Source organism: Dendropsophus ebraccatus, chromosome 6 (genome assembly GCF_027789765.1).
Source record: "Dendropsophus ebraccatus isolate aDenEbr1 chromosome 6, aDenEbr1.pat, whole genome shotgun sequence".
Lineage (NCBI taxonomy): Eukaryota > Metazoa > Chordata > Amphibia > Anura > Hylidae > Dendropsophus > Dendropsophus ebraccatus.
The window spans coordinates 112,859,560-112,877,144 of NC_091459.1; the positions used below are offsets into that span (position 1 = coordinate 112,859,560).

The 17,585-nt window shown below is 41.3% G+C and overlaps 1 protein-coding gene across 4 annotated transcripts in view; it reads left to right on the forward strand.

The window, feature by feature from the left end:
* Window positions 1-12,454, forward strand: part of DZIP1L (DAZ interacting zinc finger protein 1 like) — a 32,885-nt gene extending 20,431 nt beyond the window's left edge. For 3 of the 4 annotated variants that reach the window (XM_069973960.1, XM_069973958.1, XM_069973957.1), the window contains exons 6-16: window positions 1,338-1,469; window positions 1,546-1,608; window positions 2,380-2,520; window positions 3,383-3,422; window positions 3,838-3,915; window positions 4,343-4,470; window positions 6,522-6,720; window positions 9,141-9,297; window positions 9,594-9,811; window positions 10,509-10,642; window positions 11,359-12,454. In XM_069973960.1, coding sequence (XP_069830061.1) covers window positions 1,338-1,469; window positions 1,546-1,608; window positions 2,380-2,520; window positions 3,383-3,422; window positions 3,838-3,915; window positions 4,343-4,470; window positions 6,522-6,720; window positions 9,141-9,297; window positions 9,594-9,811; window positions 10,509-10,642; window positions 11,359-11,520 — 1,452 coding nt within the window. In that variant the 3' untranslated portion in view covers window positions 11,521-12,454. The remainder of the gene's footprint in view (window positions 1-1,337; window positions 1,470-1,545; window positions 1,609-2,379; window positions 2,521-3,382; window positions 3,423-3,837; window positions 3,916-4,342; window positions 4,471-6,521; window positions 6,721-9,140; window positions 9,298-9,593; window positions 9,812-10,508; window positions 10,643-11,358) is intronic. The other variant, XM_069973961.1, reaches the window with a different exon arrangement.
* Window positions 12,455-17,585: the final 5,131 nt, after the last annotated feature.

The following is a 17,585-nucleotide window of genomic DNA, read 5'->3' on the forward strand; positions in this document are numbered from 1 at the left end:
TGACAGGTTACTTGTCAGGCTCCCCACTCCTGAGATTATTGGTCTTCCCGGAGGATTGATTGTGGCCTTATGTATTTTTGGAAGGTGGTAATAGTAGGGTATGGATGGATTGGTTATATTAAGGAACCTCCTTTCTTCTTTTGTGATAATGCCCTCTTCATTAGCTTTATTGATCAAATCCTGATAGTGTCTGTTAATGATGGGGAAGGGATCATCAATGACCACACGGTAATAATTCACATCACTTAAATTCCTCAAGGCTTCTAGATGGTAATCACCATAATCTTGAATGACCACTCCTCCCCCCTTGTCAGCTGGTCTGATGACTATATTCCCATTATCTTTCAGTTTGGTCAGAGCTATGAACTCTTGTTTGGTTAGCCTCCCTTCATTTTTGGAACCAAACCCATAGTGATTTCCAGACAATAGTTTAAAATCCTCACATACCATGTCATAAAAGGACTTGATGAGATGTCCTTGACTCTCCTTGACTCTCCTTTACATATTTAGCAACACTCACTTTACCATAGGTCCTGCCCCCTTGCATATTCAGCGACACTCACATTCTCAGAGGTCCTGCCCCCTTGCATATTCAGCGAGACATTTTCCTGAACGTCCTGCCCCCTTGCATATTTAACAACACTCACTTTCCCGTAGGTCCAGCCCCCTTGCTTATTCAGTGACACTCACTTTCCCTGAGGTCCTGCCCCCTTGCATATTTAACAACACTCACTTTCCCGTAGGTCCAGCCCCCTTGCATATTTAACAACACTCACTTTCCCGTAGGTCCAGCCCCCTTGCTTATTCAGCGACACTCACTTTCCCAGTGGTTCTGCCCCCTTGCATATTTAACAACACTCACTTTCCCGTAGGTCCAGCCCCCTTGCATATTTAACAACACTCACTTTCCCGTAGGTCCAGCCCCCTTGTTTATTCAGCGACACTCACTTTCCCAGTGGTCCTGCCCCTTTGCATATTCAGCAAAACTCACATTCCCAGAGGTCCTGCCCCCTTGCATATTCAGCGACACTCACTTTCCTGGAGGTCCTGGGAATGATAGGTTCTGCCCCCTTAACACTATTCAAAGGCGAATAAAATAATTTATAATAACACAGACACAGGCAATAAAAGTATGTTCTGAACATTTTTATTGATATCTATCAGGAACTAGGCAAAAGTCTGTATACCATCCAAAGGAGCAACACAATACATTACCATTACAAATCTGGTTGTGCCCTCCTCTTGCCCAATTCCCATTTCTTACTTTGTAACAGTACAAACAATCTGACAGACAATGAAGCCATGAGCATATACAGTATGATGTGTCCCATTCCTAGAAATTTCAGGACATGGAGAGTAAAATGTCAGTCCCCTCCAATCTTGGGGAGCTCCAGGATGATGAGGACCGCCAGGAGAGGAAGAGGATCCAGAAGAATCTTCAGAACATGAAGGAAGAGTTAGAGAGACAGGTAAACATTTCAATCAGTTCCTAACATTTCTTATACATCTTTGCCCTTTCCCTAAAACCTCTAAATTTGCTTTCAGAAGTCAGAATGGAAGAGGAAGATCAAAGAAATGAAGACAAGTCACAATGTGGAAAGAGAAGAAGTAAGAAACATATACAGGATTCAATGTTTAGGAGTGATGAAACACTGTGAGCCAAATGTATTCACTGCAGGGGAGTGGACAGTGCCTGGCGTAGAGATCTGGAGACCTGTCCCCCTATTACATGCACTAAGTATAACACAGTGAATTCCTTTTGCCTCTAAATTACAAAATCAACGTCAGTATCTATAACGTATTTACAGAAGGTTTTTTTGATGGACCACATTTGGCTCTAGGCACTACCGTTTGTTTGTATACCTTATAATGTTGTTGGGTGGACAGTATATCACTAGAGATGATGGAACAGCGCTGAGGTTCAGGTTCGTACGAACTCGAACCATCGGTATTTGACTCCCGCAGTCTTCCCTTTCAGTGGGGAAGGTGGAGACAGCCCGAGTCCCACCTGGAAAACAGGAATACCACCTGTGTCCTCCTAGTTTGGGGTGAGTTGGGTGCCTCGCAAAAACGATTTGTGTCTGTATCGTAGGAAACTTCTTAAAGTAGAGAATAAGCTAGCCACCATGTGATAGAAATGGATGGATACCTTATCACACAACATTTATAGTATTAGTTTCCTCAGATGGGATAGAGGGGAGAGCTTTTTGGCCCCATTAGTCTCCAGGGCACAGGTGTAAGCACACTCTCTGCACCCCTCTTCAGTGTATGTTATAGGCACTATCTAACAACCTATGATATGTTTAAGTTGTAATTAAATTATCAGAGAAGATTTTCTACTTACAATGTACTAACAATTTACTTGTATTACCTCATCAGCTTATAAATGAGAATAAGCGGCTGAGAGCTTCCTTATCCAGTGACCAGAAGGCAAGAGATGAGCAGTTTGAATCAGCCATGCAGACACTGCAGTCTACAATACGGGGTCAGGACAAAGTCATCAAGTCCCAGGAGAAGAAAGTATGTTCAGTATTTTACTATCTTACTAGGTACATCGCTTTAGGTTTTTTACATGAACAGACCAGTGCGGGGATGCCCGCCGCTCCCCCATGTGACGAAACCCCCTCTGTGATGTGACTCTATTAAAATCAATGGAGCCACATCACAGCGGGGAGGAGAGATCGTCACACTGGGGTTGGCCTCCAGTGCTTCATGCCCGGCCAGCACTCGGAAATAGACCGCCACTGTGCATGAGAATCAGGTGACGGTTCAAAAAAAGGACCACAGCACCGGCATCCCCACACCAGTCTGTTCATGTAAAAAACCCAAAGCGATGTATCTAGTGGTACATTCGCTTTAGTATCACCAATGCTTGGTAGAGATAATGTAACTTTTTGCATAGTGAAAAGACTAATACAATCAAAATTGTATGAGCATTTCAATCCCTCTGCCATGGGCTATATCCATGTTTTTCAGGCAGTCCTTGGGCTGCATCCACCTTCTCCAGGCAGCGGGACTCAAATGCTGATTATTAAGCTTTTGGCAGGTTTTCTCTACTGATGCCCTATCCTGTGAATAGCTCATTAGAATATTTTGACCAGAGAACCCCTTTAAAAGTAATACTTCTAAGAGGGAATATCTCAACACACACAGCATACAATAGAGCATGTCACAATCTTTGTCATACACATAGTTACAGTAAAGTTTACTGTCTTTCTGCTCCACCCCTCTAGAATTGTTTCTTGTAATAGGGCCTTAAGTAACTGAATGTGGAATTCCTCTTTGCATGTTGATTCATTTGTATATGGGTGTCTGATCTTTATACGGCTTCTTTATCGGTGGGGTCAGTTCAATGATTATCTCTCGTATTTTTCTCCCCAAGATAAGAGACCTGAGCACAAGCAGAGAAATCATCAAAGAGGGTGAGTGAAATAATAGAATTTTAATAGACTCTCTTTATAAATCTGACTAAAGAGCTAAAGTGTCCCTGTCACTTAAAAAAAAAAAAAGGTTTGATATACCAGATATGCTCGGCACAGTATCATAGCTGACTGTCCCTAAGACATTGTATGTAAGACGTTAATGGGAACCTGTCATCACTTTCATGCTGCCTGAACCACAAGTCATTGAGGTTGTCCCTGGTCCTCTCCCCACCACCGTTGATTGATAGATATCTGCCTGTTGGGGTATAGGGAAAGACTATCAATCACCTTGGCTGTTGGCCGACCTCTCATTCAGCAGACACAGATCTTTGCCAATACCCGGGTACACGTGAATGTTACAAGAAAAATTTAATAAAATAGGAGACACTCTCTAACTGTATCCATTAAATCGCAGCGCCTCAAGTGGTTGCACAAGTGGTTTTGCCAGTGGGAGAAGCGAGACAAGAGTCAAGTGAAGAGTCAAGTAATGATGGTAAGTAGTATCATTCAGCATCATAGATTGCATCATTTCTCAAAATATGACTTAAAGGGATTCTTCCATAAGCGCAACCCATTCATATGCTTTATTAGGATATATGGACAACATATAAGGGGATTCCGCTTGGCACCATCTTGCTCCAGCTCCTCTTTTTTCCATCCCTGTACCATTACCTTACTAAGATATTTTCCTGAATAAATGGAGCGGTGCCGTTCGGTGGCAGAGAGAATGCTGCTCTGCAGTAAGAGAAAACTCTGAAGGAGTGGTTGTCACAGGATTGGTGGGGTACTGGCAGACAGACCCCTTCCAGTTCAGAAAGTGATGGCATACTTTAGTGAGCCCCAAGCGGATTACACCTTGAAGCACTGCCATAGATAAGAATTGTTTTCTATAATTGTTATATTTAAATGCACATTTCTAGAGGAATCTCTACATCAGAGAATGAGAAAGATCGAGACTCTGAGAAAGGACCCCAATTTTGCCAAGCAGTTCCGCCCTATCTTGAACCAGACATTGTTGGAGAAGCTTGAAAGTATGGGTGTCAAGAAGGTAATGTACATGGCTTCTCAGTTACTTCTCTAATTTTAAAAATCTGCAGTACAGAACACCCACAGAATTCCCTATCCGCTGTGGATGTGTTGGGGAGTTATACCATACATTACATTCATTGCAATGCGACACGTAAAGATCCACAGCTGCATTAAATTCCACACCAAAATAAGCAATGAATTCAGCATGTAACTAATGCAGATTCTGAAAGAGATTTCTATGCCATGTCCACAGTACATTTTCTACATGATGTGTGAACCTAGCCTTATAAAAGAAAAAACATGCCGTAAAACAAGGTGAAGTAAAGTATTCGCAGAATTACCCAACATTATATGGACATTTCATCTGTAAAATAGAGCTATGTCCTTGAGGTTATGTTCAAACAATGCAAGTTCCGTGGGAATCACGGCCGTTGTTACAACGGTCATGATTCCCACTGAACTTACGTAGTGCTGCCTTCCGAGGGAATCTCGGCCGGAGAGTATACACATAGCATACACTCCGGCCGAGATTCCTAGCTTTGCGTAGAAAACTGACTTGTCAGTTTTCTACGGCCGCTGTTCATTGAATAGCGGCTGCAGAGAACATGTCAGTGCACACTATGGAGCGAGCGGCTCCGGCTGCACGCTCCATAGTGTGCAGTGGGGAGTTCTGATGCGGGCCCGCTTGGATGTGTCCACCTCAGAACTAAGTGGCGCTAAAGATCATCCGGCTGGTACTGCAGGGATGATCTTTTCAGACCAGCTGTTCCGTGACCCGGCCAGGTCAAGGAACGGCTGGTCTCATACATAGTCTGCACATGGCCTAAAGGTGTATTCTTAGGGTTAAAGCATACTTGTCATTAGAAAAAACTATTGAAATATCATAGAGATATATAAAAAATGTTGATCAGTTGGAGTCAGAGTGTTCAGACCGATAGCAATCAGGAGAATAAGTGAGGACCACGCACAGTGCCTTTATAATGTAAGTCAATAGGCCGTCCAAGTTAGATGGCCACAGAGCGGGAAGAGGAGTGTGCGGCAGAGCAGTCATCTGCCCCTGGTTCTTCTGATTGGCCTCGGTCTGAACACTCAGACCGGACCTTTCAAAACGTAATGTGTCTCTGATAAATCAAAAGATTTTTTCCAATGACAGGTACACCTAAAAAAATAGTACAAGCTGGAGTAAAAAAAAAAAAAAAAAAACTATCTTTACCCACCTTTAAATTTACTGCTGCACCTCCGCCACTTTAGGGTCCTGCACCAGAACTGTTGATTTTACGAACATGTACTGTATGTCACATGACCATAGAAGCAAGTGTAAAATGTGTGTGACATCATCACAGCAGTTTTTGGATTATTAATATTTATTTATAAAGCGCCCTTAATTCCAGAGCGCTATACAAGCAATGGGTGTAACAAACTGTAACAATACAAGATCAAAACACATTACATGAAGGCAAATGGCAGACTGGTACATGAGGACCCTGCCCGCGGGGGCTTACAATCTAAATTTAATGAATGAAACATGGACATTACTTTAGGAGTAATTCACGTACTTCCAAGTAAGGCTAGGTTCACACTGCGTTTTCAGCATCCATTTAATTGATTAGTTTTTTGCAAAAAACGGATCCATTTGGGTGCATCTGTTTTTTATCTGTTTTTCCATTGACTTCCATTATAAAAAAAAACGGATCAAAACAGATGCGTTTTTTTACGCACAATAAAGTACTGTTGACACTACTTTTTTGACCGTTAAAAAAAACGGATCTGTTAAACGGATTGCAAAAACACAGTGTGAACCCACCCTTAGGGAGAATGCAACCTCTTTAGTAATAGACATCCATTATATAATTACCTGATTTTTCTTCTTTAGGCTATGTTCACACTACGTAAAAAACACGGCCGTATTTCATAAGAACGACTGTATTTGCACAAACAACGTTATTTTGCAACTAACAGACGTTGTTTGTGCAAATACGGCCGTTCTTATGAAATACGGACGTGTTTTTTCGTAGTGTTTTTTCGTTAAAGTCATAAGCCCTAATGGTCTATAATTTTTGTAACCTTAAGGGTTCTAAAGGAATCTCATCATCTATCTACAAAGAACTGAAATCTGTGTTGACAAAGCAATACCAACAAAAAATGAAGAATTTGCCTGACATTGAGACCGAAAGGGCACGAGTGGAAAAAATTCTTAATAAACAAGTAAAGAAACAAAATAAAAATTCGGGAAGAGAAATGTTAACGTCCTTGACCTCACAGTTTTCAGGTAAGGACCTGTGCAACTTATTGTTTCACGACTGTTATGCTCTATAGGCTTGTTCTATAGGATGAGATTATCTATTGGCAGATAAACTGCAGTTTTACCCACATAACAGATTCCGAAGTGCTGACATTCGGCACCCCCGCTGATCAATTGTTCCACAGCAGCAGCTCTGTGCCCAAATGCACGCTGTAAACAAAGTCAGGCCCCTTGACTCCATTCATTGTGCATTAGGTCATTGCATCTCAGCTCCCACTGTCTACAGTGTATAGGACCTCCCAACTTCCAACATATGTTGTGGAGAGAAGGTTTAGACATGTTGGAGATCAACCGCTCAACAGTTTTGCACTAGACGAAAATAAGATGCCACCAAGGGAGTCTGACTGTGACTAAACCCCTACTCTCTTCATTGGGAACACAATGGCGCCCAGGAGCTATGCCATATATGTAACTCCAGAAGTTTTTAGCTTCCTGTTCACCTCTAGTGGTCACGGAGCATTCAAATGAAGATAGCTGCAGGTCCCAGAGCTGAGACTCACATCTGCGGGACACTTGTGCATATGCCATAAGTGTCCCACATGGGTATACCCTTTTAACCCCTTAAGGACAGAGTGGATTTGGGCCTTAAGGGCTGAGCCAATTTTCATTCTTGCAGTTTAATTTTTTCCCCCTCACCTTCTAAGAGCCATAAGGGATTGTTCTTTTCAGAGATTGTACTTTGCCAGAACACTTTTCAATGTTCTATAAAATGTATGCTGAGATCCCAAAAATATTATTTATGGGGTGAAAAAATTTAATTTTTGCGTTACTATGGAATGCACTTTACGGTAAAACTTCAAGGGATCTCTATTCTATAGGTCAGTCTGAAAATAACAATACCCATGTTTACATATCTTTGCTAATATTTTGATTTACTATTTTAATGTATTGGTTTACAAAGGAATTTTTTTTATCAATTTAAAATTAAAAAAAAAATAAAAAAATTCTGCCATTTCTTCAGCTTTTCATCTACGAGGTTCACTGTGCCGGAAAAATATTGTTGTATCTTAATATATGTGACAATTGTGAACTTATCTAATCATTTCAACTTTTATTAGGGGAGGGGCTTTGTGATAGTTAAAAAATATATATATATTTTTTTTCTTTCTTTTTTATAAGACTATAACAAGCAATCATTAGATTGCTTGTACCAGTGCTTCTCAAACTGTGAGGCGGGCCTCCTAGTTGCTGGTGGCACAGCTGGGGAGGCAGTTCTCACAAAAAGCTGCACAGTCCTTTTTACTGTCTCCAAAATCTCTGCTTTAGGAACATTATTGACTCAGTTTGTACTTATTTTATGTTATACAGAGATTAGGAGACAAATAAAGGGTGCAGTGAGCAAGAGTTTTTATATTTGGATGGACTTTTATCATAGATGGTGAGGCCCCATCATCCTTTTGGTCAGTCTAGTGAGGCCCAGGCATAATTTTTTCTGTTGGGTGAGGCTCCAGTAGAAAAAGTTTTGAGAAGCGCTGGCTTATACTGATCAATACTATGCGATTGTGTAGCATTTTTTAGGGTTATCGAAGCCCTGCATCTAGAATCTGCCTGGGACAGACTCTACATGCAGATCACCAATTCGACCACAAGGAGTTAAGTACTATTTCTCCGATCGGTCAGTGACAGAAGCCACTCCTGTCAGTGACATTTAAACGCCTTAGTCACAGTGTTAAAGGGGTTGATCGCTGCCGTCCGTCCTTAATGTGTGATATGTTATTGCCCAACAAAAGTTATGAAAATTACTAGTAGACACTTATTATGGGAAATGCACCTATAGTGCATTTTTCCTGCACTTACTACAGCATGGCCTGTTCAGATCTCTGTAAAGTTGGTGACGTCACGACGTTACATAAACTGCCGACTCCTGCTGCAGTGGTGGGACAGACTGGAGCAGCAGGTTTCGGCAGTTTATTGTATGTGATGTGACGTCACCAACTTTACAGACACCTGAAAACGCCATGCTGTAGTAAGTGCAGGGAAAATACACTATAGGTGCATTTCTCATAATAAGTGTATATTAGTAATTTTCATAACTTTTGTTGGGCAATAAGCTATCTTAAAATTTTGCCTGGACTTCCCCTTTAACTGTCATGACCCGGCTGCTATCAGCTTTACCCACTACGAAGCCAGCTCCTGAGCCCACCTTATAGTGCAACAGCATGGGAAAGTGTACTCCTACAGTACGATGTGCCAAAGCCCAGGAGCCTGTGCCATAAATGTACAGCAAATGTCGGGAAGGGGTTAAGGATTTCTATGTATTGGTAGTTTTCAATTAGAGGGAAAGCTGCTACAGTGTATTTAATAATTCCTCATCTGTCTGTACAGCATTCAGATATAGTGTGGTCTTACACATGATCTCATTGTCACGTTGTGTTGTCTGTGTGCAGCAACAGTTCAGAGCCCAAGGAGTCCGCGCTTCACCACTTCCTCTGGGTCCATAGAACAAGGTAGCAATGTGAGAATCGTTGCATCTTCAAAACCTCTCCCAAAGGGTTCAGACGTTCAGAACATCAGTAAGCCGGTTAATGTATCCCCACGTGCAAGGTAAGTAGAGTCTAGTATACCTCTATATACATTTATTGTAGCCAAGCTTTAAAGGGGTTTTACTAAATGCATTTTATTATTTTTTCTTGCTTATTTGGGCTGGGGTGGGGGTATGTATTCATTTCCTTTTGTCACAACAAAACACATCTGCTTTAAGTTAAGCAAAGCGGCTCCTCTAAAGAGATGGTCCTTGGGACCATTGCCTACACTAGTTTGACTTGCATATTTTATTTTGCCTTTTATTGTTACTCACTATTGTGATAGCCTCATATTTAACTATTTTTTTTTCTCCACAGAACACCTCCCTTCACCTCGGAAGACGACGCCTCAACGTTCAATCATTCACCCTTCCCTTCCACCAAACCCAGAACTAATCTAAACGTTCAGGTCACTTCTACGGCACAAAAGCAAACTGTAGATAGCAGTGATGAGGACTGGTCAGATGATTCAGAGATCTCGCCAGGAAAGCCCAGCCCCAGAGTGGTCAGCTTCTCAAAAGACACCGGAAACCAAGGTTAGCTATTCTGGGGGGGGGGGGGGGGGGGGAATTGAAAACCAGCATGAATTGTTTACTAATAAATAAATAATAGCAATAATAATCAATTATTCAACAGTTGAAAAGACAGATTGAATATGTGGGATTTCGGCATGTGATCCTTTATGCACTGATCCTTAAAGGGAAATCTTCTCATTGAAGAGACTTTTGGCCATATAGCTGCCACCAACCATATTACAGCCACTTGACACCAGGCAGGTGTGATACAGACAAGTGGAAGTGAGCAGTGATGCATGGACTGCATTATGTGCATGGTCACTCCCTACATTCACTAGCAAGGGTGCTAGCCCACAAGTAGGGACAGTACTATGTGTATAACAAATCCTACTTCACTATACTTACAAGAGCAGAAGTCCACCTGTACATACTATATGTAGCCTATGTGGCTTCCATGGCACCCCTATAGACAATGCTCCATTCCCTTTGCTATTGAGTGCCTGTGCAGGATTCCTCCTTCAAAGTAATGGCATTATTAGCAAACAAGGATAAGGCCCAATTGTTAGGAAAAAGCATGTACAGGGCAAAATACAGCAGATTATGGGACACCGTCTCCTTTATGTTGACTACTCACTGCTTGTTACCCATTATGTGATTCCATCTGTCTTGTATTGAAAAGTAATTTACTGCTCTATTATTTTCCTCCTTTCACATTTAGGGTCTACAGTCCAGTCTATGACTCGAAGCCTAGAAAGACAACTATCACAGCACAGGGCGAAACCATTTGGTGGGGTGGATACTGTCACTTCTACTATAAAATCCACAAATCCATCTGAAATAAGAAAATCTCAGGTAAAACAACGAGAAATGTGTTTATTAGGAGCAATGCATGCTGTAGTTCCTATGTAGGCTATGTTCTCAGTATTGGATCATAGTTGGAAAAGACAGAAGCTGTCTGGTAATATTGACAGCCGCAAATAATGATCATGGCCATTACCGTTATCAGTAGACAGTCACCTTTCCCTGATATATAGGACAGCACGTACCAGTAGTGGGAACATAGCCCAAGGCTGGCCAAAGATAAATTTGGATTCAGAAGGAATGGGAAATATAAAGGAAGCACTCTAGGAAGGAATCTATTTGTAACTTTTCATGATGTGGTGTAGCTTCGGCCATGTTTAAGTGCAGCTCAGTTCCTACTCAAGTGATCTGCAGTAACCAGGTCCGGCCACTACACAGAGAACAGACAAACTGCTCCATTTACTGTGTAGTGCGGGTGCAGGATAGCTGACTGGCATGGGTTTTGGTTTGTCACCACCCCATTGATCAGTGACAGTATATTTGGCCGGAAAACCCCTTTAAGACTTTTCCAGTACTGCTTTACATCATCTACAGAATCTACATAAAAAGTTGACTAACTTTGCAACTAGGTCACCTTATTTGTCTTATACTGCATGGCAGTCCAGAGCTGCATTCACAATGCTGCAGAGCTGCTACTTTCAGCATTCTTAATCTTACCCTGACTCTTCAGTTAACTTACAAACGGCTTTGTGTTGATGTATTTCTAGTCATGGGACGACAGTGACTCTGAATTTTCATCGTTGGAAGAAATCACTGATAACCTGGACAATAGTCCGAGGAAACCTCAGCCTGCTTTACGGCAAAGTGCAGACTCCACAGGCTCACATGGAACCAGTATCTGGAGCTCCACAAGTGCAAAGGGCTGGTAATACAGAGAACAAGGAACATTTCTAAAATCTGTGACACTATGGACTCAGGAGTGTCTAATGTTATAATGTGCAATATATCTATCCAGCAACTACGCATTGCAGCAAAAAACTAAAACAAGCTTTAATGTCACAAATATCTAAAATTGCATTTACCTGTAGAATATGAGGCGTCTGCCTGTTGGCATTTAAGGTGTCTGCCTATAGGCAGCTTTAAGGCAAAGGCATCTGTTAAGGGGGAAGTGTAATGCAATGTTCTGTTTAATTTGGTAAGAATGAATGGGACAAAGTTGCATTACTGCACATTGTCATTACTTAAAGAGGATGTACAATCAGGGAGGGAAATCCCTCCCCTCTATGACGCGGCTCCATTAGAATCAATGGTGCCACATCATACAGGGGCAGGGGATTCCTCTCAGTGGAGGCGGGCCGGCTCGCCTCCTGTGCTTCAGCCCCGGCCCGGTACCCGTGGATAGAACGACGCCGTACACGAGCACCGGCTTCCCTGTGACGGCGCCGTTCTATCCGTGGGTCATATTAAAGAGGATGTACCTGATGGTGCATCCTCTTTAAAGTAGAGCAACACGGGTACAAGATCTTGCAAACATTGAAGAGGCCATGGCTTCTTGTAAGGCTTCTAACAGCTGATTGCATACCCCCTTCCTCCCAATGTAACATTGATGGGCTATCCTTAGGATAGACCACACATTTTTTAAGCCTAGGCCTCTTTGAGTGTTATCCTTTTGGAAATCCTAGCAGCCAGTAACTTTAACCTCATCAAACTGGAGATGGAATTGCTCAAAAGTAAGAGGTCTTATGGAAAGTATAGCAGAGGCAGGAACAGTAGTTATGTATTGGTAGAAGCAGAGTCATAGCATAGAACACAGGTGTCAAACTCAGGCCCTTCAGCTGTTGCAAAACTACAGTTCCCATCATGCCTGGAGAGCCAAAGCTAAAGTTTTAGCTGTCCAGGCATGATGGGAATTGTAGGTTTGCAACAGCTGGAGGGACTGAGTTTGACATCACTGAATAGGATAATAACCGGACATAATAACCGAGTTACATCATACAGTATACATTTTTACTATAGTTATTTACTGTAAATTATAATCCACAGTAGATGCAACAATAAAATACCAAATTCAAACTATGAAATTCATTTGGCCATTGCACATAAAATATGTCTGGCGATCCTAAACTGTACCAGGGTAGGAACTGCTGGATCCCCCTTGTTATCCCATCGGCTGACATCGGGCCCTATCTAGTGATACTTGCCTTCCATTGAGGTTATGCCTATTAAAAGAGTGCAGAATCCAAATTTTTAGATCATTGGACGTATGCGAGCCCCATCTTCCCTGTATACATCAGGTCACTGTTGTACTTTCTGTCACACTATCAAGTTATTTGCTGCACTCCATACTTTATATTTAGAAAGTTATGCATTAATAATAATGATATATTTTATTATTAAATATACTTGAATGTTCATGTCAGTACATGAATTGGTTTATATTTGTATTCTTTATCAGTTTTGGCTCTATTTTGTTGAATCAGAAAATAGCTCGGTGTCAGCGGGTGACATTTCACAGCCCTTCAGGTGAACAAGTGTTGCTGATTTTAAAATAAAGCAGCCATGTTGTTCAAATCCAAAATGCACCTTAATTGACTTTTTATTTTTTTAAAAATCCTTCAATAATATCTTCCAATCATTAACTTAGCACAAGAAGTCCCATCCTTGAGAACCATATCAATCAGCAGTAAAATGGAGGAACCCATTATTAAATTTGCCTACAGCGCCACCACAGATGAATTGAGGCATTGCATAATTTGCTTTGACATCAATGGATCAAGTGAATGCCCCTGAAATATCACTTGGCTTTATCTGAGGTCTCTAGCCTAAGGCCTTATTCTCATGCTCAGTAATCCACAGACCCTACAGAGCGTGGAGCTGCGCAAAGAGTTCAGCATCAGTTAAACACTTTCGGTGCTCCTGGCATCATATTGATACATGATGCTGGGAGATGCAGAGTTCACTGTGCAACTTCACACGATGTAGGGTACAGAGCGTGAGAATAAGATCTAAAATGGTCAAACTGATTCTATGGCTTTTTATTAAATCTATATTTTTCTATTTTTGTAATCACAGTACTGGGTATAGATATTTTGTATCATTGCTCTTTTTAGTGTGTTTATATTTTTTATACAAATAAAGCTGATATTTTACTTGACACTGAATTGCTGACTACTGAGTAATGAGAGTTATATATGGCTGCATGTACTTTACACATTATATTGACTCAGGTATTGGGATACCTACGCATTATGCTTAGAGAGGCTTTTAGAACATCCCATTCTAAGGTGGAGATTCATCAACCAGGGTCCTCCAGCGGGTTCCCATGGCAGCATTATATAAAAGAGTAGAGGATTCGGTGAGGTTCATTAATCAGCCCCTGTACTTCTGGTTTTATATCCTTAATCTATTTTCCATATATCACTACACGCTTGAGGATTGGTCACATTTTCTCTCTTCCATATAGCATTATATAAAAAGTGCTGGAGTACCCCTTTAATTTGGAGTTTCAATTTAAACTCCAAAGTGGTAGCTGCAGCCATCAAGAATGTATTATTAAAGTGGCATTCTTATCTCGAGATTGAAAAAGAGCCCCAGTGCTCAGACCCCTGCAATCGCTTACCTATGTCCTATACTATGGATAGGAAATGCCCCTTTAAATGCTTAAATCAGGAGAATTTAGAGCTTTCTGTCAAAAAATAAAGCTCTGACCCCTTTTAAGATATGATAAGAAACTTAACATTGAATTTTAGCTTTGCTGAATTCCAAATATAAAAAATCAATGTTCCTGGAAGTATTTACTTTATCTTTGTTCAGTGGAGATTTCAGTACATTCAGTGCATCTATCACTACCAAACAAGAAATCACGCCCATCCTTAGGGCCCTATTACACCAACAGATTATCTGACAGATTTTTTCAGCCAAAGCCGGGAATGGATTTGAAAAGAGGAGAGATCTCAGCCTTTCCCTTATTACCTGTTCTCTGTTTATAGTCCATTCCTGGCTTTGGCTCAAAAACATCTGTCAGATAATCTGTTGGCGTAACGTGGCCCTTAGAGAAAAAGAGATATGTCAATAGTTTTGATTGGTCATTGACTGTTCAGACCTCGACTGATCAGAAGTAAGGCTGCATTCACACGTTCAGTGATTTTCCCAGTCCGTGATTAGTGTCCGGTAGCTACCTCCATGATCCGTGCAAAACAGTCCGTTTTTCATCCATTTTGCATCTGTGTCCGTTTTTTTCTCGGATCTGTTATACAGCATTTTAAATTACATTGATTACATCACATTTTTTTCATGGTTGAACAGGGATCTCATTGATTTCTATGAGGAATCCGTTCCGTTCTGAGTAATGACATGTCCTATTTTTAAATGGAACGGATCCGTGAAATCACGGAACGTCTGAATAGCCCAATAGAAAGCAATGGGCTGTAAAATTGTCCGTGAGCACGGACAACTTCCCGGAATGTGTAAATGCAGCCTAAGAGATGGGAGAAGTGTCCCACAGTTGGCATATAGCGGCATAGGCAGTATGAGAAAAATTGTAGGAGTGTGCTTTACGTCAGGCCCTTGGCATCTACTCTCATACCCACTTGACTTATATGTTGACAGCCTATTAATCTGTTAATTAAATTTCATTGTGTCCCGTTTTCTGACATGATTCTCGTGGTCCATGTGCGGCTGAGTACATGAATGAACCTCCTCTGCCATCGTGTCAAAATCCATTTAGTCATGTTGACAGTTCCTGAAGTGAAGCATTTCGTGTTTATACTGTCCCCGCAGACCATAAACATTGCTTGTGACAATGCCCCGGTGCTTGTCGAGAGCGTCGTGGTAAAGGGGAAGTGTCATAGAACAGCATTTTCCATCTGACAGATGGATTGTGTCTCTGTATGTGAGGTAGGAACAAGCCATCCGAGAGCTGCTACAAACAGCATCAGGCCTGTTATTCATTAACTATTCATTTAGATGAGGCTCTCCGCACGCCCATGTCTTTGTTAGACAAATCTTCTTCCCACAAAGGTAAACAGGACAAATTCATTAGGAAAGAAAGAGAAGAGACGGTATAACGCAGCGCTGTAGTAATTAAAAAGAAAAGCTCCCGCCAGTGCTGGGAATTCAGGAAGAAAAGCGCAGGCCGCACTTTATAGCTGTGATAGAAAAGTTATTGCGTAAAACCAGCTATCCACATGTAGTATATAGAGGTATTGTGTAAAACCAGCTATCCACATGTAGTATATAGAGGTATTGTGTAAAACCAGCTATCCACATGTAGTATATAGAGGTATTGTGTAAAACCAGCTATCCACATGTAGTATATAGAGGTACGGCGTAAAACCAGCTATCCACATGTAGTATATAGAGGTATTGTGTAAAACCAGCTATCCACATGTAGTATATAGAGGTATTGTGTAAAACCAGCTATCCACATGTAGTATATAGAGGTATTGCGTAAAACCAGCTATCCACATGTAGTATATAGAGGTACAGCGTAAAACCAGCTATCCACATGTAGTATATAGAGGTATTGTGTAAACCAGCTATCCACATGTAGTATATAGAGGTATTGCGTAAACCAGCTATCCACATGTAGTATATACAGGAATTGCGTAAACCAGCTATCGACATGTAGTATATAGAGGTATCGCGTAAACCAGCTATCCACATGTAGTATATAGAGGTACGGCGTAAAACCAGCTATCCACATATAGTGTATAGAGGTATCGCGTAAACCAGCTATCCACATGTAGTATATAGAGGTACGGCGTAAAACCAGCTATCCACATATAGTGTATAGAGGTATCGCGTAAACCAGCTATCCACATGTAGTATATAGAGGTACGGCGTAAAACCAGCTATCCACATATAGTGTATAGAGGTATCGCGTAAACCAGCTATCCACATGTAGTATATAGAGGTACGGCGTAAAACCAGCTATCCACATGTAGTATATAGAGGTAAGGCGTAAAACCAGCTATCCACATGTAGTATATGAGGTTTTTTACAGTTCTTCTAAAACAAGTAAAGCATATAAAATCTGCAGTAAAAAAAATGTTTCTTTGTCGGCGGTGTACTTGTAAATAAGTGTAATATAGAATCACAATCTGTCCCTTTAACAGATCATAGTGTAAAAGTATGTCATCCTTGTGCCCGATTTACAGGGATATTCCTATCTTCGGTATTTGTGAGAGAGGAGTGGCGTGGGGGAGTACAGGGGTCACTAAGTTTTAACCGCCTGTCAGAATGTAACTCTCTCAGATGTCACACCAAGTGCTGGCAGCTGTTTTCCACTTCAGCCACTAGGTGTCTCACTCTCCCCTGTGCACAGCTGCAGTCTTTTAGCTATGTTGTCCAATCACAGGTGCCTCCCCTCTACCCCTCTTACAGTCTCTTACCTTTTATTCCCGTGGAAAGTTAGTTGAGAACTAGCCAGAGAAGGGAGAGGAGTGTCCAGTTTAGGCTAGACTTGTAGCCAGTATGCAGTGTTAAAGGGGTTGTCTTTTTCTTTCAAATCAACTGGTGTCAGAAAGTTATATAGATTTGTAATTTACTTCTATTAAAAAATCTCAAGTCTTCCCATACTTATTAGCTGCTGTATGTCATGCAGGAAATATTGTTTTATTTTCAGTCTGGCACAGTGCTCTCTGCTGACATCTCTGTCCGAGACAGGAACTGTCCAAAGCAGGAAAGGTTTTTTTTATGAGGATTCATATAAAACCGAGACAGAGTTCCTGTCTCGGCCAGAGATGTCAGCAGAGGGCAGTGTACTAGACTGAAAATAAGACATTTCCTGCATGATATATAGTAGCTAATAAGTATGGGAAGACTTGAGATTTTTTAATAGAAATAAATTACAAATCTATATAACTTTCTGATATCCGTTGATATGAAAGAAAAAGATTTTTGTTGGATAACCCCTTTAAGCTTTAAAAGTGGGGTATGTCAGAAAAACGGGGCCTTTTGATCTGATCTGGAGTTTTGATTTATGTCAGGATTT